The sequence below is a fragment of the Megalobrama amblycephala genome, linkage group LG6, assembly GCF_018812025.1.
Source record: "Megalobrama amblycephala isolate DHTTF-2021 linkage group LG6, ASM1881202v1, whole genome shotgun sequence".
In the NCBI taxonomy this organism is placed as follows: domain Eukaryota; kingdom Metazoa; phylum Chordata; class Actinopteri; order Cypriniformes; family Xenocyprididae; genus Megalobrama; species Megalobrama amblycephala.
The window spans coordinates 29,039,579-29,066,139 of NC_063049.1; the positions used below are offsets into that span (position 1 = coordinate 29,039,579).

The window sequence follows — 26,561 nt, forward strand, 5'->3', positions numbered from 1 at the left end:
CACTTCTGCGTTAACGTACGTCTGTTTCTGTGTGTGTTTTGTGCCATCTGTGAGGAAGCAAAGACACACAGCGAATACATTTCAATTAAGTTAGATTATGTTTAGTTAACCCTCATGTTCATTTGAGATTTACTTTATTTATTTTTTTTATGACACAAAAATCCCAGTGACTCACATAAATAAGGATCAATGACAAATAAAGCTTCAGAAAAGGTATTTAGAAAAAAATATGTACAATACAATACATACAATTTAGAATAAAATAAGTACATCTTACAGTACCTAACAATTTGTATGCGAGTACATAGTTAAAGACACCTAATATAAAGTGTGACCGATCTTTCTTTACTTGATATGATAGTGGCATCTAAAATTATTTAAAAATTATCATGAAAATAATTGAAAGTGTAAAACATCTTTAACTTAAAACTAACATTCTAGAACAATAATAATAATAATAATAAAAAAAAAATAGAAGGACCCACTTTATATTAAGTGGCCTTAACTACTGTGTACTTACATTTAAATTAATCATTTGTTACAATGCACTTATTGTGTACATACATGTTTTTACATTGTACTTATATTTTAAAAACACCTGCATGTAATTACATCTGTAATTAATTTCTGTAATAACATTTATAATTACACTGTTGACCCATCCCTTACTCCTTACCCCTACCCTTAAACCTACCCATACCACCAAAGCTTTCCCTAACCTTACCCGTATCCCACCTCAATAGCAGCAAAAGTGTTTTGCAATTCAATATGAACCCAATAAGTACATTGTACTTAGTTTTTGATGTAAGTACATAGTAGTTAAGGCCACTTAATATAAAGTGAGACCAAATAGAATAATAATAGACAACGATAGCTTACATTTATTATTTATTTAGTTTAAGTCACTACCTGACTTCCTGGTTGCGCCACTTGACTTTTGTAACTAATTTTACATTGAACAGGTTTCTACTTGAATGTTTTTATTAGCTTTTGCCTATGCTAGAAAGATCACATATATAATTTTAAATGCAATAAAGAAGTTCATGATAAAATAGCATTTTCCTAGTTTTATATTGGTTGCACAACCTGACATAAGTGTACCAACCTACCCATACTTGAAAGTAGCTATTTTTTTCTATATTTGAGAGAGATCTACAAACCTTTTCTCTCTCCCACAAACAGCAATTGGGGTCCTCCGGGAAAGGACCCCTTTTTAAAAAAAATACAATGAAAAAAAATTAATATAAACAACTGACTGGAGTGTTCACCAGTCAAAAAAATGACTTGCATGTGAAATTCATTGCATTTATTAATGGTTTGTATCTGGGTTCTCTGAGACTCCAAACAAAAGTAATGAAGCAATTTTTCATAAAGGACGGTTGATGCATGTTATCAAGCTCAAATTTTGTTTATAATCAGATCTCATAAGATTAGAACAAGCAATGGAGTTTCACCCTTATACTTCAATGTTTATTGGTACATTTTTCGAGCCCTTGGGGGATCCAAGACCCCAAACAGAACATGAGGGTTAAGATGAACTCTCATCAGTCCAAATCAATGTATAAAATACAGATAGATAGTCAAGGCTTTCTTGCATTTGTTCCTTTCTATCTGTTAATCTTGGCTGGCGACTGCATAGAGACAGAGGAAGAAAGGTCACCTTTTTTCCCTCTTTCCATGTTGAGTGCGAGTCGGCCTAGTCTCTTTCTGTCTCGCCTTTTCCCCTTTCTTTGTTAGTCTGCGATATTTGAGTTGTGCTTGTGTGTGTGTGCACACATAGGTGTGTGTGAGTGCCCCTGTTGTCATTAATAATGTTTGGATGTGAAGGTTTCACACACAGCACACTCTATCCGTCTCTCTCTATCCTTCACTCATCATCCCATCATCTCACATCATCATCTGTTCCGCGTCTATGGCAGGGAGCATGAAAAATGATTTCGATAGCTCATCTCTCATAATAAGCATGTTTATAGCAAAGTAATGGCCATATACATCATATATATCACATAGCATTACACAGTTGCATCAACAAATGCTGGAAATAACTAGTATTAGACCAGCAATATCCTCTTACCTGCAATATACTTATAAAACTGTGTGTGTAAGTTTGCATGTGTGTGTGTCTGTATTTGTGCGTGTCCAATAAGATTTCTGCAGGAAGTGCTCAGCGAGGAGTGATTCCCTCCTGAAACGTTCTAAAGCATTAAATATTCTTCCACTAGCTCAGAATTTGTCTCCATCTCTCTGAACCTCCTCACTCGCTCTTTTAATGCTCTTCTTTCCTTCAAAATCACTCTCTCTCATTTCCATCTGTCACTAAATTTCTTTCATTAGATGTCACCTGCAACCTACATCTGTACGCCACACATTTAAGATTTTGAGTATGTATTTAATGGTTCATTTAAAGCGGTTGAGAAATCAAAATTTCCCTTGATCTTTTGACATGAGAGGTCATTGTACTATAAAAAACATCCTGTAAGTTTCAGAACTCAAAACTTCCCCTTGAGCCCAAATACAGCTTTTATTGTAACCAAGCTCCGAAAATGACTACTTTTGGATTTTTTTTCAAATTATGATGTAATAGTGTGATGAAAGATCGCCTCTGAAGAAGAAAATCAAAGTCTACTTCTACATCAAGGAGAGAAGAGAGATACAGGATCACTGGACTAAAAATGTCATTACCTTTCAAATGATCCGAATGCTAGGAAAGTGGTTATTATATGTGAATGTCTCAGTAGAGCATTATTTGTGTATTTGGTACATTTCACTAGCTATGTTTCCATTCACCTACCTGTTCTCTTCGACTCACTGGATGGTAGGGCTGGGACGATACATCGACTCTCGATCGATACAATGAATCTGGGTCGATCCTGATATTTTCTCTCTCTAATCGATTCTGATCTTAGTTTTAACAGCAGATGGCACTTTAGGCTAGTTTTTAACCGCACACTCACAAAGAAGACTGCTGGACAGCGCTTGTGTGTTCGGCTGAGTCATGTAAGTGGTTAAATATACCAGCACCTCGGCTCAGAATGCTTTTATGATGCGAGTTTTGTAATTAGCTTGAACCTTTTTGAACTTTATGAATGATTATTTTAGGTTTAAAGGGTTAGTTCACCCAAAAATTAAAATTCTGTCATTTATTACTCACCCTTATGTCGATTCACACCCGCAAGACCTTCGTTAATCTTCGGAACACAAATTAAGATATTTTTGTTGAAATCCGATGGCTCCGTGAGGCCTGCATAGGGAGCAATGACATTTCCTCTCTCAAGATCCATTAATGTACTAAAAACATATTTAAATCAGTTCATGTGAGTACAGTGGTTCAATATTAATCATGATTCCGAATATTTATCCGAATCATGATTCGATATGCTGATTCATAATGCTTTGAAGCTTCCTGAAGCAGTGTTTTGAAATCGGCCATCACTAAATAAGTCGTTATTTTGTTTTTTTGGCGCACCAAAAATATTCTCGTCGCTTTATAATATTAATATTGAACCACTGTACTCACATGAACCGATTTAAATATGTTTTTAGTAGATGAGAGGAAATGTCATTGCTGACTATGAAGGCCTCACTGAGCTATCGGATTTCAACAAAAATATCTTAATTTGTGTTCCGAAGTGTGTGTAAAGGAACTGTAAGCAGGCAGTGTACGAGTGTTTCTAAAGCACGTATAGTAGTGCCATCTGCTGTTAAAAAACTAAGCTCAGAATCGATTCGAGAGAGAATCGTGATACATAGGAAAATATCAGAATCACTCCAGATTCTTCGTATCACGAATCGAGATTCGATGTATTGTCCCAGCCAAACAGTGCTTTATTTTTTATGTGATATTACAAATTTGCACACAAGTTAAATTCGCAACTTTGTATGGAAACAGCTACTGTGGATTCTTTGGTAAATTGCAATTTCAGCACAGGGTTTGCAAACAGACTTTTGCTGTAAGATATGGACCTGACAGTAATGCCACAACCATGTTACTTCTAATGCCTAATCTGTGATCAGTGATTCAAGGATTTCAGTGATTGCTGATATGTAATGGTTTATGTACAGATATGTAAGTTTATTGCTGTTTATGCGCAAGTTAATCTATCGTCAAAACTCCCATTATAATCAATGATGCTGTCTACACTGCAAAATGAATCTCTTATTTACATTTTGATGAAAAGCATTCGTGAGAGTGCAGAAATCGGGTTGCAATGATCAGATCACTGCATTTATGCACTCAGCAGACATGTCTGTCATCGGCTGCAATGCTCATCGCTGCAAATTTTCATGCGACAGGAGTAGATCTAAATATAATGCTGTAATCAACACTATTCATGATTTGTTAATCTCAACAGCTATAATAGTAAAAACATAGTAAATGTTTTCAAGGGAGTTCCACATGTAATACTTATTTCATATGCAAAGATGTTAGCCAATCACAGCAGTGGGCGTTTACACTGAAGTCTCACAGAAGACATGCCCCTTCAAACAGAGCATTCAAAACAGAGGGCTAATATAGAGTAGAAAATCTCCGCTTATTTCTAAATTATGATAATTTTTGATGTAAAAATCATATTAACATTACAAGTGCACCTCAGGAAACATTATAAAATAATAAAACTGCAGTTCATGACTCCTTTAAAAAAAATTTTTGGGAATATTAAATATTTTTATTTATCTTTATATTATTCTTAGTGTCTTGTTCAGTTGATGTTGCCTTAATTTAATTTGATTAAATTATTTGTTAAATGAATAGATACTACATTCATTAACAACTCTTAATTAATTTAAAAATATATATATTGCACTTACTATTTAATTTATTCAATTTGTTAAAGGTGAACATTACATTACAAAAGTTTTACACATAAATAAATAAATAAATAAGTACTTTTGAAAAATGTTTAAAATAATTTCTACACCCTTGATAGCAGTAACCTAAAAAATGATTTTATTTTACACCTTATGAGGCCAACCATGTTGAGATCACATAATCAATGTAAAATATTTTTTTTCTCAATTATCGTATACTTTCGTTTATAGAATAAATTGATAATGGCGACTGAAAATAATGCATTACATTGGTAACTGAAAACCTTTGCATGATGCTACATCCACGCCATTAGGTGTCATTACAAGTCCAAAACGACATAAAAATGTACTGAGCAACAATGATTTAATATTAATTCTTCACTACAACTGTAACTTTATTTTAATAAAAATTCTAAAATTTCCCATGATGCAGCAAAGGATATAGAAAATTTAGATTTGAGTTGAACTGAAACCGAACTGAGAAAAGACAGAGATGAAACTGAACAGTTTCAACAACAACATTCATAATCGCCACACGACAAAGTTCGTCTCCAATGGTTTCTATTATATTTGCTAAGCTGCCCACAATGCACACACCGTCTAAGCCTCAAAATTACTCATCATGTGGTCAGTGTGTCTCCAGTCGATGAGTGGTGTCCTGCTCTCTCGGCTCATTCTGAAGGCAGAACTTGGTCAGCGCTGCCACAATATGTTCCAATCTGCTCCTGTTTCCAACATGCCTGGATCCAGAGCCTCCGCCAAACAAACAGACGTGGCTCCATTCACCACATACATACACACACACACACGGTTCAGTTCAATGCACATGCTAACAGACTAGGGCACATGCGCGAACAAGCACATCTCTGTCCGTTACTTATATTAAAACGGACGGTATGCGTATGTTAACATGCACAATGAGCTCGGATCAACACACACACATACAGTGAAATCCAAAAGAAGGCCCAGTGAATGTTTCGGCACCATATGGAGCGGCTATTGTTGGGAGACAACAGCAGATAATTAGCATAGAGGATTTGCATTTATGAGAACGACTTCCATTCAGAGCGTAAACAACATAGCATCATAATGCTGACTATAGCAGCTATCTGTCTAGCAGGGGAACTCCTTTCTTAGGCGTCAACACACACACACACACACACACACACACACACACAAATGCTGCTGAGTTAGTGCATAACTGTGCATGGCATGAGTTTAAACATTCTAGATGAGTCTCCTTTAGTAACAGTTTGATGTCTTTTCAATAACAGAAACAGATCACACATTTGTTGAAACTGTTTTGCTTGTGTTTTTGTGAGTAAATCCATTACAATGCCTCTCATTTTACTTGCACAATTGCTTGCACAAACACAATGCAAATACAAAAACCACACTGGCTGTGTGTGGAATGGAATACTACCGTACTGCTTACTCTGCAGTATATAACACACTGCCAACTACAGTAGCCTATTTAAAAAAGATGGTATGTCAAACAGCACATTACTACATTAAGAGGAAAATTCATGGATTAAAAATGAATTGTGCCCACCATTTGCATGCACTTTCTGCTATTACTATAGCACCCAATTTATTAACAAACTAAATTTTTGCTGATGGAAATTTGCACAAGACGATTCAAGTGCTAAGTTGTGAAGGGTGCAGCAGTGTACCTCAATTAAGGGTTATTTTGCTGGGACTGTAGAGCAACTGGCTTTTTAAAATGCCAAAAATGCACTCGACTGCACCAAACACCTGGATATATGCCCGGTTATAACACTCTTCGACATAATTTCATAATTATTTAATTAATTAACTGCTGCCATGATCAATAAAAAGTGTTCACAAACACATTTTAAAGTAGTATTCCATCTATTGCCAGCTTTCTGTAAATGATAATGTGCCAAACAAAACATTACTGTCAACATTATTTGATGCAAACTTTAATTGCATCAAATTCTGCTGATTTTGTAAAAGTGGTACATCAAACGATGCATTATATACACTACAATTTAAATGTTTGGGGTCAGTAAGTTTTTTTTTTTTTTTTTAAGAAATTAGTAGTTTTATTTAGCAAGGATGCTCAAAAATGACAGAAAATACATTTATAATGTTATAAAAGACTTCTATTTAAAATAAATGCTGTTCTTTTAAACTATACATTAATCAAAAAAAGCCTGGGAATAATCTAACACTGTTTCCACAAAACTATTGAGCAACACAATGTCTTTTAACATTTAATAATAAGAAACGTTAATACTAATTTGAAAAATAAGAAATGTTTCTTGAGTATTGAATCAGCATATTTGAATATAGATCATGTGACACTGAAGACTGAAGTAATGGCTGCTGAAAATTCAACTTTGCCATTACAGAAATAAATTACATTTTGAAATATATTTAAACAGAAAACAGTTATTTAAAATTGTAATTGCAATATTACTGTTTTTACTGTATTTTTCATCCAATAAATGCAGCCATGGTGAGCATAAGAGACTTATTAAGAGACATATTACCAGCCCCAAACTTTTGAATGGTAGAGTACACAGATATAGTGTATAGCACTTGGCAGAAGAAGAAGCAGAAGCACCATGCGTCACTGATGCCCCCTCAAGATGCCCTGGTTATTTTGAGAAATGAGTGATATGACAAGCAGACGCAGCATTACATTCAGAAACACTATGGCTAAAATGGTGCAAGTGTTGAATTTGCCTGAATGTTTAATTTGGCAAGCATTCCAGTCAGCATCTCGGAAACAAACAGTAATTTTTGTTCATTTTTAATCCAGGTTTGTGCAGAAAGTTTGGCAGACCCATCAAAAAATTTGTCAACCAGACACATTGTGAAAAACCATGATTGATATCGCCTCCAGTTCTTTTGTCACCCTGGAAATAGAAGGTCAAGTCGAGAGCAATGCATCATGGGATACAATATTCCACACAATGTGCTCTGGCTCTATACTGCCTTTTTTTTTTTTTTTTTTTTTTATTTATTTATTTTTTTTTTACAAATGTCGTAGGTCATTTGGGTAATCCATGCATTCAAAAATTTGGAAACTGTGCACAGAGTACATATTACATACAATGTTCTTTCAAAAACAGCATTCCAATGCAAACAAACTCCCCCACCCCCCACGAAGACAAACGGAAGCTGTTCTTACCGAGCTGCACATCCATGGCGAGAAGCTTGTTTTCAGAGGGAAACAGAATCCTGGGGGGCTCTTCAGTCAGAGGAGCTGAAACAGACACAGAGCGTTATTTTTACTAAGTGACATCAAGCACCTCTGATGAAGCACACACTCTCTCCCTCTCTCTGCCCACACGTTCGTGATTGGATGAGTAAACTCCAGCATCCTGCCATCAACATCTCAGCGAGAATCGTCTTGGTCTCCCCGGTGCTCTCGTTTCTGTTCTTCTTGACTTTTTCCCCCCTATCCATCAATCCTCCCCACACCCCTCTCTCTCTCCAGATCGTTCTCTCCCTATGTGGGCACGATGCTCCAAATTCCAGCTCATTTCCTTCGAGTCAGAGGTGTGTATGTTTCTTTCTCTCTGGTGATTATGCTGACTGTGTTTGTTCAGTTGGCTTTTCTCAAGCACAGGATTGCTGTAGGTAATACTACACGCACCATGTCAGCGCATACGTGTGTTTGCATTCGGCTTTATGTAACTCTTAAAACTCGAGGATGTATATTTGTGCGTGTTTGTTGCGGCTCTAGATTGGTTCTGGGCTGTGAGTGTGTGTGTGCGTGACGTGGGGAGTGCGCTTAATAGACAGCGAGCTGGTGGAAGTTTAAGCCGCGCGATCGCTCATCCAAAATCCAATTTTCACTCAGCGGAGGAAAGCGCACTGGCCCCTCCCGACGGATTATTCCGGGTGACTGACGGATAGCAAACAGCAAATTAATGAATTATGCTTCCAGAATATACACATCTCACTGTTGACCCATGCAGCACATTTCCCTGTTAAAGGGAAATGGACACATTAGTACAGTATGTAAGACGGTATGACTTAAAGGGTTAGTTCACCCAAAAATGAAAATTCTGTCATGAATTACTCACCCTCATGTTGTTCCACACCCGTAAGACCTTTGTTCATCTTCGAAACACAAATTAAGATATTTTTTGACAAAATCCGATGGCTCAGTGAGGCCTCCATTGACAGCAAGATAATTAACACTTTCAAATGCCCAGAAAGCTACTAAAAACGTATTTAAAACAGTTCATGTTAATACAATGGTTCAACATTGATATTATAAAGCGACAAGAAAACTTTTTGTGCACCAAAAAACCCCAGAATAACGACTTTATTCAACAATATCTAGTGATGGCCAATTTCAAAACACTGCTTCATGAAGCTTCGAAGTAGAGACCTGCACTCCCCCGGACAGAGTGTGGCGCGGGACAAGATTTGATGGGCGCGTACGGGCACGGGCTGTGAGACGCTACTCAGGTTGTGGGAGAATCAAATGATTCGTGGGACTCCCGCAAAATAGAAATATCTAAACATAAAACATCTAAAAACTAATAAATTTTTATTCATATATTGCAAAAAAAGCAACAAGAATAACTAATATAAAATAAAAACGATTTACAGTCGCAAGCATATGCGAGATTCTATTTATAACTTGTGTTTGCAGTGTTGAGCAATGTAGCCAATCACAGACATATCTGTTGATTTCTGAGACGCAACATAATCAGGTGTTTGTGTTAGAATCCTCTCATCACTCAAAACGCCAGAGATTTTATGCAGTGCTGAAATTTGTGTGCTCACGAATCCTATTATTATAACACACGAAGTGTAAACATAACGAAAGATTCATTGTTCATGTATTCATTGTGTTATAACAGCTTTATGAGATTGCGATGAACTGAGATGTCAGCTTTTTTTAGTCATTATAAAGGGAGCGCTCTTTGCACACATTCTGCCATACCAAACCATGCACGCAGCAGCTTACTTTTCGGTTCAAACTAACTGTAGTTTGTGAATGTTGATGCTTTAATAACAAATATTTTATCGGAAGCGTTTATGCTGGGATGTTCTAGCGACACATAACATTTCATGGATGTACGGACAAAAATCTATATAAGCTAATTTTATGTGGGATTTTGCGGGCGGGAGCGGGACAAAACATGAATGTCGCAGGTGGGAGCAGGACAATATAACATATTTTTTTGCGGGAGCTGAAAAATCCGTCCTACATAGGTCTCTACTTCGAAGCTTTACGAATCTTTTGTTTCGAATCAGTGGTTCGGAGTGCGTATCAAACTGCCAAAATTATGCGAACCATTGATATTTCGAAACACTTATGACGTAATGAAGCCTCGTTTACTGAAATCACGTGACTTTGGCGCTCCAAACCACTGATTAGAAACAAAAGATTCGTAAAGCTTTGAAGTGTTTTGAAATCGGCCATCACTAGATATTGTTTAATAAAGTCGTTATTTTGTTTTTTTGGCACACAAAAAGTATTCTTGTAGCTTTATAATATTAAGGATGAACCACTGTAGTCACATGAACTGTTTTAAATATGTTTTTAGTACCTTTATGGATCCTGAGAGTTGACGGTGACATTGCTGGCAACGGAGGCCTCACTGAGCCATTGGATTTTATCAAAAATATCTTAATTTGTGTTCCGAAGATGAACGAAGGTCTTACGGGTGTGGAACGACATGAGGGTGAGTAATTAATTATATAATTTTCATTTTTGGGTGAACTAACCCTTTAAATCTTATATCACAGTATAGTATCATGGTAATGGTCTGTATCACAATTTAGTTTTATGCTAAAAAAAAAAACATTATATAATATAAATTGTCATCTGTAATGCTTAATTTTGGATAATCTAATATATTAACACTTTCCATACTTGTTGTAAAGGGATGATATATGTACACTGTAAAAAAAATCCCAGTAAAATTTACGGTAAAAAAACGGCAGCTGTGGTTGCCAGAACCTTACCGTAAAAAATACAGTAGCAACGTTAAAAACAATCTGTTAAATTTACGGTAAAATAACGTATTTCATTAACTGATATAATGTTAATGTACCAACCTAATGAAGTACTAATATCTGTTTTGTACCTTTATAATACACTGACAGTCACCAAACACAGTGGTGATGAGAGTCACATGATGAATCAAAGTTCATCACAAGCAGCTTTTCCACAAGCTGAGAAGGACAACACTAATATATAGAAGGTGCACACAGTGTCATTCACACACACACCATCATGGTAACACACATGACATTTTAAAAATGCAATAAACATTATTTTAACAACATTAGATGTAACATAAAACCCTAATGTACATAACTGATTAGAAAAAAATGAGAAAAACAACGAAAATATATCAAATGTGAAGTGTCACGCAGGGAATTGTGGGAATTATTATTTTTCACTTCCAAAAACTGTGAATTTAACAGTATTTTACCGTAAAATTACATTAAATGTACCGTTAGATCTATTACAGTTATTCACCGTATATAGTACGGAAACTTTCTGTAAACCAATTAACAGTTTTTCACCGCAGCATTTTTACAGTCTTTTACTGTTAAAATCACGGTCATTTTTTACAGTGTAATTTAAAAAAAATATATATATGGAAATGAGCAAAAATAAGTTAATGCAACCTCTTACTTTTGACCCAGCTACTGGTTTGACTAGTAAAATAAATTCAGAAATAAAAAGTCATTTTTGAAATGCAGGGGTCAAAACAGATTTTCAAAATAACTTTTTGATTTATTCCCTTTCATAAAGTCAGAGATGTGGCTTTCAGACAGAAAATAAATTACCACACAACCTTGGTGTTTGTCAAAAAACACTCTATAATTCAGCCGGGAATGGGGGTGGGGGGTATGAACACCCTCATTCTGGATTCGGGAGGCAATAAAATCACAGACTAGCACCTGTAAATGTTGAAAATATCTTACAACCAACTGATAAACTATTACAGTCTGAATAAATCTTATGACTGGTATCAGTGGTTTATAAGGTGAAGTGAATTACAACGTTAATTGCAGCTTGTTTCTTCTTCACAAAGCCAACAAATGACTTGAGAGTTGTAATACAGCTCACGAGTCTTTTAGACCACTTTTATGGTACTTTTAAGTTTGCGACCTTCAATCTCCATTCATAGTAACTGCGTGGAAAATATAGCTAGCAAAGCCTTCGGAATAATTCTTTTGTGCTACATGGAAGAAAGTTGAAACAACATGGGGGTGAGCAAAAGATGAAAACTCATTTTTATTTTAGGGTGAACTATTCCTTTAAAAGATTTTTTTTAAGAATATAAGGGTCTTTAATGAGCCTGTCAAGACTGTAACTATCATAACATGCTTTAAACGCAGCTTGAGGACGTGCAGAGATTGAGAGGACGAGAGAAAAGATAGAAAGCGAGAAAGAGAGAGAGAGAGAGAGGATGAGTCACCATACAAATTGCTTGCTGTCTGGTAGAACAATTACACAGCTAATCTAAGCAATGAGCAATGTAGTGTCACCACGACTCGAACCCACAACCAAGACAAACACCCTCAATATGAAGATGCTATCGTCTCTATGTCTAAAAGCAAAAAGAGAGAGAGACAGAGAGGAGAATTCACTAAGATTGAATTGCAGCCACTGACAGCACCATTTATTTGCGAACACTGTCTGCGTTGTTTTAGCACCCAATTTACAAGCGTCCGCAAAATCAGTGCTGAATTTAGATACACAAAGGAGGTCTTTGCACTAAAAAGCATCAAAATAGCTAGACCAGACTGTGATAGTGAATAAGAAGCTATTTGGACTAAGTGACTGTTTAGTGAATTCATCCCTGGGAGAGAGAAGAACACAGAGGGAGATGAAAAGAGAGAAAAATGTGAGTTGGATCAGAAGCAAGGGATGAGTGTGACGGAAGGATAGCGTGATGCAGAAGAGGAGAGAAATAAAAACACTCAGGCCAGCACGGTGGGGAGACTGGTTACACTCAGCAGGGGGGGAAGCTACAACCCAGAAAAAAAAAAAAGACAGGAATCAGTCCGCTTTTAAATTCCTCCATACTCTGTTTGTGTGTTATAGTCCTCTCTCACACACACTCACACACATGTGTAGAGTAGTTTCTGTGTGTGTGAGATGAGTTCACGGAGTTTGAGACTGATATATTGACAGACTGCGTGTAGGAGAGGTGTGATAGCGCAGGCTCCCTCTGAGGTTCACAACTCTTTTTCTCCAACACACACACACAAACACACACACACACACACACACACATATAAGCACATTCAAACTCTCCCACAAAAGCTCACATACACGTATGTGGCTCCAAAAAGTAACTGGACATGTTTAAAAATGTAAACATCTATGCATTAGATGCACATTTCCAAGTTGGAAGTCTGAATTCAAATGGCGTTCTATTGCATTTTTTCACACACGTTCTGGACATTCCATTTTTTCGAATTGAATGGGACACAGCATCACTAGAGGCACCTGTGTGAAATTGATGGGAATTGACTCCATAGCTCCACTAAAATAATCTTGGAATCAGTTGATTAAAAAATAATAGCAAAATAATACGCAATGCCTAATGCAATAACATTCATAAATCATTGTGTCATAGTGTGGCTTAAGTGTCTAAATAGTTTTGGGGCCACTGTACACACACACACACACACACACACACACACCCTTACCCTCATGTCGTTCCACACCCGTAAGACCTTCATTTATTTTTGTAACACAAATTAAGATATTTTTGATGAAATCCGATGGCTCAGTGAGGCCTCCATTGACAGGAAGATAATTAACACTTTCAAATGCCCAGAAAGCTACTAAAAACATATTTAAAACAGTTCATATGAGTACAGTGGTTCAACATTGATATTATAAAGCGACAAGAAAACTTTTTGTGCAGCAAAAAACAAACAAAAAAAATGTTATTCAACAATATCTAGAGATTGGCGATTTCAAAACACTGCTTTATGACGCTTCGAAGCTTTACAAATCTTTTGTTTTGAATCAGTGATTCGGAGCAGGTATCAAACTGCCAAAGTCACGTGAACCATTTAAATTTCGAAACTTTCCAAACACTTATGACATAATGAAGTCTTATTTACTGAAATCACGTGACTTTGGCAGTTTGATAAATAAATAAAGTCAAATTGAGTTGAATAAAGTCATTATTTAGTTTTTTTGGTGCACAAAACGTATTCTCGTCGCTTCATAACATTAGGGTTGAACCACTTTAGTCACATGAATTGTTTTAAATATGTCTTATGTACCTTTCTGGGCATTTGAAAGTGTTAATTATCTTGCTGTCAATGATATTTATCAAAAATATCATAATTTGTGTTCCGAAAATGAATGAAGGTCTTACGGGTGTGGAACAACATGAGGTTGAGTCATTAATGACAGAATTTTCATTTTTGGGTGAACTAACACTTTAAATTGTATACATTTTTTTTAAATTATTATAATTATTGTTACAATTAATTATTGCTACTAATATTAAATAATACATTTTTAATTAATTATTAGATCATATTATTGATATGCAATACTTTATATTTATGATATTATATTCTTTTGACAGAAATGAATACTTTTATTCAGCAAGGACGCATTCAATTGGTCAAATGTGACAGTAAAACATTTAAAAATGTTACAAAAGATTTCTATTTCATATAAATGGAGTTCTTTTGAACTTTCCATTCATCAAAGAATCCTGAAAATCGAAAATTGATCACTGTTTCCACAAAAATATAATTTTACATAAAAAAGTTGGTAACACTTTTGCAATAAGGTTTCATTAGTTAACCTGAGCTAAGAATGAACAATACTTCTACAGCATTTATTAATGAATAAGTTATGAACATAAATGAACATTGAAAGACTGTATTTTTATTAACATTAACAAAGATTATTAAACACTGTAAAAAATGTATTGCTCTTTGTTAGTTCATGCTAATTAATACATTAACTAATGTTAACAAATGAGACCTTATTGTAAAGTGTTACCAAAATAAATAATAAATAATAACTATAATAATAAGTAAAAAGTATAATTGTTTTCATATTAATTTGTCAATACAAAATGTTGTTTGGCTATTATTATTAACAGTCATCTTTTTGGATCATCAGTGATGATCGCAGACATGGAGGTGCAGCTTTAATTTAAAAGAGATAAGTGGTAAGAGATAAGTCGCTAAAACCGTCTCATTCATAGATCACCATTTTAAGTCATTTCAAGTCTATTTTGATTTGAACCTGACAGAAAGGGATGTCATATGAGTGGGTGAGTAATTCACTTTGTAATTAGTCTGCCCATTTCCTCCAGTTTGACCCATTCATGCAGATTTGTGGAGCACTGCTACACATACTACTTCAGCCAATATTACGAAATAATTCTTTTGTGGCATTTTTCAAATTTTGCCTCCTCAGAAAAAAACGCCTCTGATTCTGATGTAGGACCCAGACAGTTTTTTTTAATCTCTCTCTGTCATAGTTCATATTGCATAACTCTTTGTGCAGTGCAGGGTAAATAATTCACATGCCCCTCTGACTGCTGAAACACTATTTTTCCATTACATATAAACCCAAAACCAAGGGAACAGTTAATCAAAAACACGCACCTTAAACGGTCTGAGAACCTTAAACACAGATGTAACCCATACCTAACAGCCTTACTTAGCTGCAGCTTAAACTACAAAATAAACCTTGTGTGAACTTTAGCCTGCAAAAGTGTCCTAGCATTAGCCAGAGAGCACGGTTCGCTGGCAAAACTAGGGCAGATTTGATGCTTGGGAGGACACGAGAATGTATTCATTGCGATCTCTGCAGCACACTGTGCTGGATACGATTCACTTTTGTAGAGCATTCAGAATATCTGACTCTATTTTCAGTGATGACAGAGATTTTCATGCTATGCATTATTCCTGTTCAGATGTCCTTGAGAAATAAACTGTGAGATAAAAGGAAGCTCTGAGGGGAAGAACTACTGGAGTGGAATGTAAAAAAGGTGGAATCTGTGTTACTGCCGTGTGTGCAGGGCCGTAAGCTAATTGGGTGAAAGGTGGGAACGTTTCTAGGGGACCACAAGTCCAGAGGTTAAAATTAAAATTACTCACACAACAAGTCACACACACACACACACACACACACACACATTTTATATTATATATATATATATATACACATTTCTACAACTTTCTCCCATCTCCCGACTGCATCTCTGGAGCTCAGCCACAGTGATCTTTGGGTTCTTCTTTACCTCTCTCACCAAGGCTCTTCTCCCCCCATAGCTCAGTTTGGCCGGACGGCCAGCTCTAGGAAGGGTTCTGGTCGTCCCAAACGTCTTCCATTTAAGGATTATGGAGGCCTCTGTGCTCTTAGGAACCTTAAGTGCAGCAGAAATTTTTTGTAACCTTGGCCAGATCTGTGCCTTGCCACAATTCTGTCTCTGAGCTCTTCAGGCAGTTCCTTTGACCTCATGATTCTCATTTGCTCTGACATGCACTGTGAGCTGTAAGGTCTTATATAGACAGGTGTGTGGCTTTCCTAATCAAGTCCAATCAGTATAATCAAACACAGCTGGACTCAAATGAAGGTGTAGAACCATCTCAAGGATGATCAGAAGAAATGGACAGCACCTGAGTTAAATATATGAGTGTCACAGCAAAGGGTCTGAATACTTAGGACCATGTGATATTTCAGTTTTTCTTTTTTAATAAATCTGCAAAAATGTCAACAATTCTGTGTTTTTCTGTCAATATGGGGTGCTGTGTGTACATTAATGAGGAAAAAAAATGAACTTAAATGATTTTAGCAAATGGCTGCAATATAACAAAGAGTGAAAAATATATAATGTATTTAATGTGTGTGTGTGACTTGTTGTGTGAGTAAATTTAATGTCATTCAAGTAATTTGAAAATGTAGTCCCTTATACCTAAATAAGAGATGTTACATTTTGTAATATATATTTATATTATTAACATAAAAATTGATGTAAAATCCATGATAAATAATACAATATATTTTACTTCACAGTATGTCATAAAATAATGCACAAATTGTGCATCAATTCATGGTCCCCTTCACCTAAATGAAAAATATTAAATTTTGTGATAATTTTAATATTATTAATATAACATAAACTGATGTAGAATTCTGTATAATTAATTTGTATTTTACATCCAAATGTCACAATAATGAAAACACAAATTAATTCCCTCTATTTAAATGAAAAATATTTTGTATATTCATATTCTTCTTCTTCTTATTAAAATTGATATAAAATCCAGTATAATTAATTGAATGTTGTGCTATAATTAATTGAATGTTGCCCCTGCCCACCTAAATGAAAAAAAAAAAAACATTTTGTTATTTATTTTAAAATTACTTATATAATATAAATTAATGTAGAATCCAATTTAATGAATTCCATTTTACATCCAAATATTTAAAAATAATGAAATCACAAATTGGTCCCCTATCAAAATGTAAAATATTGTATATTAATAAAATTACATTTTATTATTATTATTATAGATGTAAATTCCAGTATTATTAATTGAATGTATAAGAATAATAATACACAAATGAATGTAAAAAATATACACAAATTGTGCATTTCAATCTGTGGTCCTGCACCCTAAATAAAAAAAATACATAAAATATGTTCATATTAGGATAAAATAAACTGGATTGTGGCTCGCCCACAAGGGTGTTAAGAATTACTAGCTATGGCTCTCTGTGTAAATAGTATAAAATAAAATAAAAACAGTAGCAGTCAATAGAAATTCCCCAACATGCAGAAAAATGAGAGTGTGTGTGTGTGCGTTATGGGGTGACTAAGAGAGAGTTAAGTTGTCGCACTCTCACTTAGCGGCATCTGTAATTATTCCTTAATTAAATATGATTACATAACTCTCTGCTGATTACGGGCACATGTGCACACACACACACACACAGACACTTACACACACAAAACACACACACACTTATCTTGTCCTGATTAGACTTGACAGATGCAAGGTGTTGGGAGCATGTGTAAAGAACGTGCTATCGCAGCCCCAGTGCACTATAGGGGATTTCAAGACAACGGGGGCTCCAATCAACATGGAGATCAATGGATAAACAAACAAAACGCACTCTTAACCGTGTATCATTTTGTAACCACTTAATACCCACCCTGCCATTCAGCACCGCTTTCCCAGCAGTCTACAGTACCCATAAACCCTTCTGTTATCTATGGGTGACTGGATCGAATTTGAGCAACTGTCCTCGCCTGACCGTTTCCATAGAGATACAGTGGGAAGGGCACAAATTGGTACAGGTGGGAGAGGTAAAGAAAGGTTGGCATTGTCCCTGGAACACTCCATTGCAAGTCCCTCCCGGGCACACACGGTTACACGCTTACACTGCTCCAAACCTGCCGTTGGCATGGACACCACGCAAGTGTCCATGGAAACCACATTGTCTGTACTAAAATAGCAATAGGAAACGCAAGCTACTTTTGGAAACTGTTTTCCAGCAAGCGCTACAACACACAGCTCTGCATCCGGATGCTGGACGCCTCTTCTAAAATTCCATAGCAGAATAAAAAAAAAAAAAAAATGTGATAAATGAGAGATAACTAGGGTATTTTTTTTCTCAGGAGAAAAAATACTGAGAAGCAGGTAACTTGTGTAAAAGCCTCAATTTGATCTCCATTGTGATTGCATTACTGTCTAGGACAAATAATCAAAATATTAAAGATTTGTGATTTCTTTTCTAGAAGAAATGACTGTAGTTTCAAGGACATTCCTGTTCTTTTAAAAGTATTAATTTATTGGGACATGATACCAACTTTAATATGTAAAAAAAACTGCATTTTATATGACCTGTGGTTACTAAGGCATGCTCAAAGCAAAAGCCCAAAGTAAAATAAAATAATAATGAATAACCAGAATTATGAATTATTGAATTTCATGGTAGTTCTGATAAACTGAAGGGTGCTAGAAAATAAAATGGTCTGGAGAAAATAAAATGGGATGGAAAGTTAATGTCTGACACTGAAGAAAAAAAAATATTATATAATAAAATATTTATTCTATTTATATATTGAGGAAAATATCTCTATATATACACATATGTTCCCTCACAGAGACATTTTCCCCCACATGATTTGATAGCCTTATATAATGAATATAATGAAGTGATATTAAAAAATGATGATTTGTCCCATTAAGTGTTCCTTATTGCAAAAAAATCTGATGCTTGTATTCATTACTGAGCACCTCAACCATTTCTAATGATTTTATATTCTCTGTTGCCATGTATCTAATTTAAAAACATATTCAGCTGTTTTTGTAACATTATCTTGTTTTCCCCAACTACAGGCAAAGCATGATGAATCACTGGGTGACAGAGAGGGCAGCAGACCGGCCAGGTCAACGTGCAGGACATCAGATTCTACAAGAGCATGATGCTCCTGTGTCCTGTAGATATATCATAGGACAACGGTCCTGTACTAAAATGCAACATATTCACTGTTAAAAACCAGCCTGAACTATTTCGCTCTCCTATTACTATAATAATCAGCTTCTATGACTGATACAGTGTTCACACCCAACTACACACATACTGCTCACACAGGAAGTCATTTTTTCTCTGTTTGTGTGTGCGTGTGTGTGCAACGTGCATGATTAACTGTTTAAACACACATTTTTGGCTCTCTGCCTCGAGAAAGGATGTACAATAGCACTGATTCACATCATTGGTCGTGTATTTTTGTAGGTCAGTTTCACGCTTCAAATTTTCAGACATGCACGCGCACAAAAAAGCACAAAACCCCCAGTGCTCCAATCGTTGTTGTCGAAAACCGTGTCCGCAGTAATAGACTGTCTGTAAGTACTCAAAAACAAGAAAATGATTCTGTGTTCTTGCGCTAACTTCCTCCCTCAGGCACACAGGCAGCTCCACCAGATAACCCGCTGCAGAGATGTACCATCGAGGCAAGTTTATGTAGCAATTATAGAGACGTACTGCTGTAACCAGCTCAAAACAAATTGAGCTATAGTGTTTTGATTCTGCTGTAACTGCTATTCGACTCCTAACATCAAAACTCTGTCTCCGTGACGAGGGTTAAATCGAGCTATGGACTAAATTTTACTGTTAATGCTGGTTTTTCCATTGAGAATCATTTGCTGTCCTGGACTATAAGTTCCATCCAGGAAATCGTCCCTGAGAGTCTAATGCCATCCTAAAATAGGCTTTAAATGAGCACGGGAAGAGAAGCGCCGAGTGTTTTAATAGGTTTCAACTGAATGAGGGTTTAGGAAGGAGGAGAGAATAACATCTGACCTCTTTTCACCTGTACGTGCCGTTTTATTGACCTGCTATAGTGGCAGAAAGGACCTAATTCACAAGGGGCCAATAAAAATCTGTTTAATCGTAGACAGAGATGTTTAAACGTAAAAATATAGATGAAAATGACCTTTCCACTGCCGGCTTAGTGTTGTGTCTGTATAAATGTCATTCTCTATCTCTCTCTATCTCTGTTATTGTGTGTAAAGAGCAGTAATAGAGGTCAAACGTGTGTAGTGGGAAAAGCACATGCTCACGACACATATGAGCAGTTGTGTTCACGGGAACGCAGGTCTGGCCTTGGGTCATAACTCAATCTCATTCTCCCTCATTGTCTCTCTCGACTATCCTAAAGGCCAAAAGCCCACGAATAATAAAAAAGGCTGTCATTAACCACTTCATCACTGTATTTTACATTAAAAAACCCTGGTTAGTGTTTATACGGTATTTAAAGCTGCAGTGTATAATTTCTGCGACACTAAATGTTCAAATTTGCCTGGTGCCAGTCTGCACAAAACATTCTTTGCCTATTTTATCTGTACACTTTAAAAAATGTAGGTCATTTTTACAGAAAAAAAGACTGTAAAGATGCTGTAAAGTTATCTTACCATATACAGTGAAAGACTGTAATTGATTTAGCATCATGCTATATGCAATTTTAATGTAAAAAAGACAAATGTATGGTTTTTGCAAGTAAAAACTATGAAATATGAGATAATTTAAAGTGAAAAACAGTAAAAGGACATTTTCTATGGATAAAAGTCGAGATAAAATGTTGAGAATAAAGTCATTAAATTACGAGAAAAAAGTAGTTAAATTATGACTTTTTTCTCATAATTTAATGAGTTTATTCTCAACATTTTATCTCGACTTTTTTCTCGAAATTTAACGACATTTTTCTCATAATTTAACGAATTTGTTCTCGTAATTTAACAAATTTTTTCGCGTAATTTAATGACTTTATTCTCAACATTTTATCTAGACTTTTTTCTCTAAATTTAACCAGTTTTTTTCTCATAATTTAACGAGTTTTATTCTCAACATTTTATCTCGACTTTTTTCTTGAAATTTAACCAGTTATTTCTCGTAATTTAATGAGTTTATTCTCAACATTTTATCTCGACTTTTTTCTCAAAATTTAACGACATTTTTCTCATAATTTAACGAATTTGTTCTCGTAATTTAACAAATTTGTTCTCGTAATTTAACGAATTTTTTCGCGTAATTTAATGACTTTATTCTCAACATTTTATCTCGACTTTTTTCTTGAAATTTAACCAGTTATTTCTCGTAATTTAATGAGTTTATTCTCAACATTTTATCTCGACTTTTTTCTCGAAATTTAACAACTTTAATCTCGAGATGGTTTTATTTTTTTATTATTGCTTGGCCCTAATCCTCTTCCGTAATTTTCAGACATTTCGTGTGATAAAAATATATATATTTTATGTAAATAATTTTGTTTCTTGTCATTTTTGTTGTCAGTAATGTACATTAGAGTGTAACACTTTGTTATTTAGTTAATGTTTATTGAATTATTTTAGTATTGTGTGCTACCCTGAGGGTATTTTGTCTTTGCTTGCTTGTATGATTGTCCAAGTTTAAAGGATTAGTTTACTTTAAAATGAAAATTACCCCAAGATTTACTCACCCTCAAGCCATCCAAGGTCTATATGACTTTCTTTCTAATGAACACAATTTGAGTTATATTAATAAATATCCTGACACATCCAAGCTTTATAATGGCAGTGAACGGAGGCAATGAGTTTGAAGCTCAAGAAAGTGCATCAATCCATCATAAACATACGGCTTCGGAGGGCTAATAAAAGCCTTCTGAAATGAAGCAATGCTTTTTTTTTTACTGTAATTTAACAGAATATGTTTTGAAGTGTAGATCATACAATGCGGGACGAGGTACATACTGATGTTTAATACTTAGTGTTTGTGTTTTCTTTGTATTGACTTTTTTGTTGAATAATGAATAGCTACGCTAATTAACACTAATGAAACAAAAACCTTTTTTGTCACTGTCTTATACTGTTCTGTTATTTTCTGTAGTTGCAAAAATACATCTCATATTTCAATTACAGAAAATGTCTTTTAAAAAAATGAAAAGGAGCAAAAATGAAAGAAACTGTTCAAGCACCCTCAATCTAAACCTTATGATTTTTTTTCCATCCGTGGAACATAAAAGGATATAAATGAGGGATGATGACTTTGACTATCAAGCTCAAAAAAGCGGTCCATATGACTCATGCGCTATACTTTGAGTCTTCTGAAATCATATGATAGCTTTGCAAAAAGATAAGTTATTCACTGAAAAACTTGTGCATTAATGATAGATACAGCAAAGTCATTTTTAAAAAAGCATGGCACAGCGAGTTTGTCTGAAACCAAATAAGAAGCAAAAAAACAACAACAACAAAAATATACACGCTTCAAAAAACTATCGACCCCTCTCAGCAAGACTATCACAGCAAGTTCTCTCACACATTGAAGAGACGTCACACGGTACTACCTGTCACGCTCAGATAGGTTGTCCTTCGCACCAGGAAGCCTCCGAAAACTAGCTCGCAGGTGTAGTTGCCGATGTCATCCTCCCTCACTTCCTGTATGGAAAGCATGTCTGCAGTCTGTAGTATGCTGCTCCTCCACTGCTGCACGTTACACTCCTGAACACCCGCAGGCAAAGAGAAAGAGAGAAAAATTATATAGAAAACAAAGAGACTGCACCATATTGCATGTGTATATACAAACATTTGTATACTGTCATAATGAAAAAACAGAGGGGAATTCAATAAGAATAACTGTGCTTGCCGACAGCATTCAAATCAAGAAATGGCACAACCCCCCCATCCCCCCCCCCCCCCAAAAAAGAAAAGCTAAACAATTTCTTGATCTTGCGGGACATTGTCACAACACTACGATCCAGACACCCAAATTGGCTCTTTAAAATGCAAAAAGTGCACTCGACTGTATAAGACTAACACTCCTATGCTAATTTGATCATCATTTGATGAATTACTGCTGCCATGATCGATTGAAAATGTACACAAACACTCTCTTTTAAGTAATTTTCTGTGTATGTGGGGTAAAAGCACACTGTTAATCGCCCTAGGCAAATAGCGCTAACTTTTGTGAATAAGGCATAAATTATAATAACCCTAATTTACATAAAAAGGAGGTGTGTTTGCACTGAAAAGAATGACAATGGCTTAATTTAAAGTCTCAGGGGGCAGGTGCCATGATGCTGGATCGCAGGTGGTTTGTGAATAAGACGCTGGTTTGTGTACTGAACGGCATAACTGTTTAGTGAATTCACCTCACAGTATCTCCCACTTTACCTTGTACCACGTTATCTGCGGTTTTTCTCCAGACTGAACGTAATCCTGGATATCAGGACAGGAGATGTCTTTACTCTTGCCCAGTTCTCCTTTTTCAGTGTAGCGCAGTTTTGAGTTATAACATCCTGCAGTGTCATTATCGGCAACCAACAGAGTCATAGACACCTTCATACAAAACGTGGAATTCCTGTAACACACACACACACACACACACACACACACACACACACACACACACACACACACACACACACACACACACACACACACAGAGTATATAAACTGTGCTTTCTGCAATCAGATTAACACATACTCACCCAGAGACATCAAATTTGTTATCTCACAGATCCTATACACTAAACAAATTATACAAGAATAAAACCTGATTTTATTTGCTATTCAACCATGATAGATGTAATTTGACCACGATGGAACACAATTTGTCTGCAATTTTCATGTGGGGCTACAAATAATTAGCACTTTACTGATGGAATATGAGAAGCAAATTAATAGAAAATGTTTTCTCAAAGGTTTAAAGGGTCATTTCATACATTTTTTATCACTTTACATTTTCCCTGAGGTCCACTTATAATGTTCGTTAATGTTTTTCACTAGAAAAACGCATCAAAATTAGTATTCCACCCTCTCTATGACCCTTAGAATTAAACTAGATGTTTTTCTTTTCTTTTTTTTTTCTTCTATCAAAGATGTGGAAGTATGTCATGAGACATTTCTGAGTGTTTTCATAGTACAATGTACATTTATTTATTTAATTAACCCCCCCTCCCATTTCTCATTATATGACCCTGCATTTTGTTTGCATTAAATTCAAAGTCAAACTAAATTACATAGCTCCAAAGGCATATTCAGACGCACATGTCTATACACATTCTCTGTAACTGAGAAGCGTTGCATGTCAACACACACTTCTCCACACTGATGTGTGTCCCCATTAAAAGTGCATTACTGTTTGTTTTGTCCAAGGGTTTTGAGTTTAATAGCTGCTGATAAGATTTCTTGAAATTTGACCTTTTCAGTGTAATGACCTCACACTTCCTACTGGGTTACCGTGGTTACAGAGTGCTTGGGGCGGCAACCTGCAATGCACTTGTCTTTTGTAAAATGCATAAACAAATTTACCCCCACCGCAAAAAAATACCTATAAGCTCCCTCTCTCTCTCTCTGCCCTATTAACTGTATAGCAAAGACTATTTTTACATGCTCACTATTTTCAGACAACCGCATATGTCATTTGAGTCTCGTTTTATCACCCTATAAACCTAAAAAGAATACTAAAATATCTGCGCTCTCCTACCGGGGTGTTGCTGAAAACTATTGTTTATGGTTTAATCAGCTCAAAGACAGTCTCAGAGGAAACACAACAACAAAAACTCTATTTCCTGTTGCTAACTGGGTTCTTAATAAACAAAGCTCTATAGCTCAGTTTTAAACCTAGTGAGCTGCCTGTTTACTGCCTACACAGGCAGCCTCCTTCTTAGGCAGCATCCTAACTGGACTAGAATCTCATAAGTGACAACTAGTGGTAATTAATTGGATTCCAGAGGATCAGTGTTTAGCTAGTTAATTTAGGCTCTTATTCACTGCTGGTAAAAGCTGTAATCTCAACAATATGCTGACAAAAACAGTTTTTTCTCCATTGCCACCCATTCAAAAGTAGCTGTGTATACTGACAAAATCTTACTGACTAACATTTAAATCATCAGAATTTCATTACTGATGTGAAAAGGCAGTAAGAAGAAATTTTGAGCTAAATCAGGTCAACATTATTAGCATAAGCTAACATGCAGTACTCTTAAGGACTGTTTACATCAAGGACGATAACTATAATGATGACTATAATAAAGTTTTAATACTGGTACTAATCCTGCGAAAATAGGGAAGTCCACACCAGCGCGAGGAACAATATCACTGGAATCACTTTCAGAACGATTTTTCTAGCTGATGAATGATTAATACAGCCAAACAGGATCCATCCGACTTTCAAAGCAGCAGATGACATAACAGCAGCAAGCACCTGATAAACAAGAGCATTATCGTCCATTGGTGTGGACACTAATATAGTTATCTTTACAGTTATCGCTCTTGCTGTGAACGAGCCTTTATAAATCATAAAATTACTAAAATAAAATGGTATTTCAAATTAGATTGGACTTTTTTTTTTACCAACACCTTTAAATATTGAATGCAATGTACAGTACATACTGTACATTTATTTATTTATTTAAAGGAAAAGTTCCCTTAAAAATTAACATTCTGACATCATTTACTCACCCTCATGTCATTCTAAATCTGTATGACTTTTTTCTTCTGTGGAACATAAAATACAATATTTTGAGAAAAGTGTTTTGTTGTCCATAAAATGAAAGTCAATAGACTCCAGTGTTGTTTGGACTCCAATGTTCTTCACAATTTCGTCTTTTGTGTTCATCAGAAAAAAGAAAATCATACAGGTCTGGGAGAACTATCCCTTTAAAATGTCTCACAACTTGCTTGCCATCATGGATGATTATAATCACTGATGCATTCTGGGATTGTCTTCTTTGCAAAAGATACATTTGATGCTGCCTTAGAAATAACCATTTGAAACCACCTTCACATTAGGAACTGGTTTATCTATCAGGTCTCAGTTTACCCAAGTATTTTTTGTGTACAACATGTAAAAAATGTATTTAGTTATTTATTTGGATAGGGACAGATACAATATACATAGATAAAACTGAGACAGCAGCCATCCAATGCAAGTATGATAGTGCTTGTAGCTAAAGCTGATTTGCAACATTCGTCCTTAGAAGAGCTTTTATAGACTACAATTGCAACAACAGCAAAAAAACATAAATACAAGTTTGTTGCTGCATTAACCAAGACTTATTAGCACTCTAAAAATATTAAAACTTGCAGCAGATTTTAAATAATCAGGTAGCAAATTCCAATTTTGCACCTTTCACAGGGACGGCAGTCTGTAAATAATTACTGTACCGTGAATTTTTCTATTTGTCCAACAGAAATTAAAGTGTTACAGTGTTAAAATTCATGTTTTCTCTCTTTCTGTTTTTTTGTTTTGTTTT

At 35.5% G+C, this 26,561-nt stretch overlaps 1 protein-coding gene across 4 annotated transcripts in view; it reads right to left on the reverse strand.

Annotated features, from left to right (window-relative positions):
• il1rapl1a (interleukin 1 receptor accessory protein-like 1a) overlaps positions 1-26,561 on the reverse strand; it is a 122,800-nt gene that overhangs the window by 22,668 nt on the left and 73,571 nt on the right. For all 4 annotated transcript variants that reach the window (XM_048193742.1, XM_048193741.1, XM_048193744.1 and 1 more), the window contains 3 exons: positions 23,476-23,662; positions 22,650-22,803; positions 7,970-8,044 (listed from right to left, as the gene is read on the reverse strand). In XM_048193742.1, the coding sequence (XP_048049699.1) occupies positions 7,970-8,044; positions 22,650-22,803; positions 23,476-23,662 (416 nt within the window). The remainder of the gene's footprint in view (positions 1-7,969; positions 8,045-22,649; positions 22,804-23,475; positions 23,663-26,561) is intronic.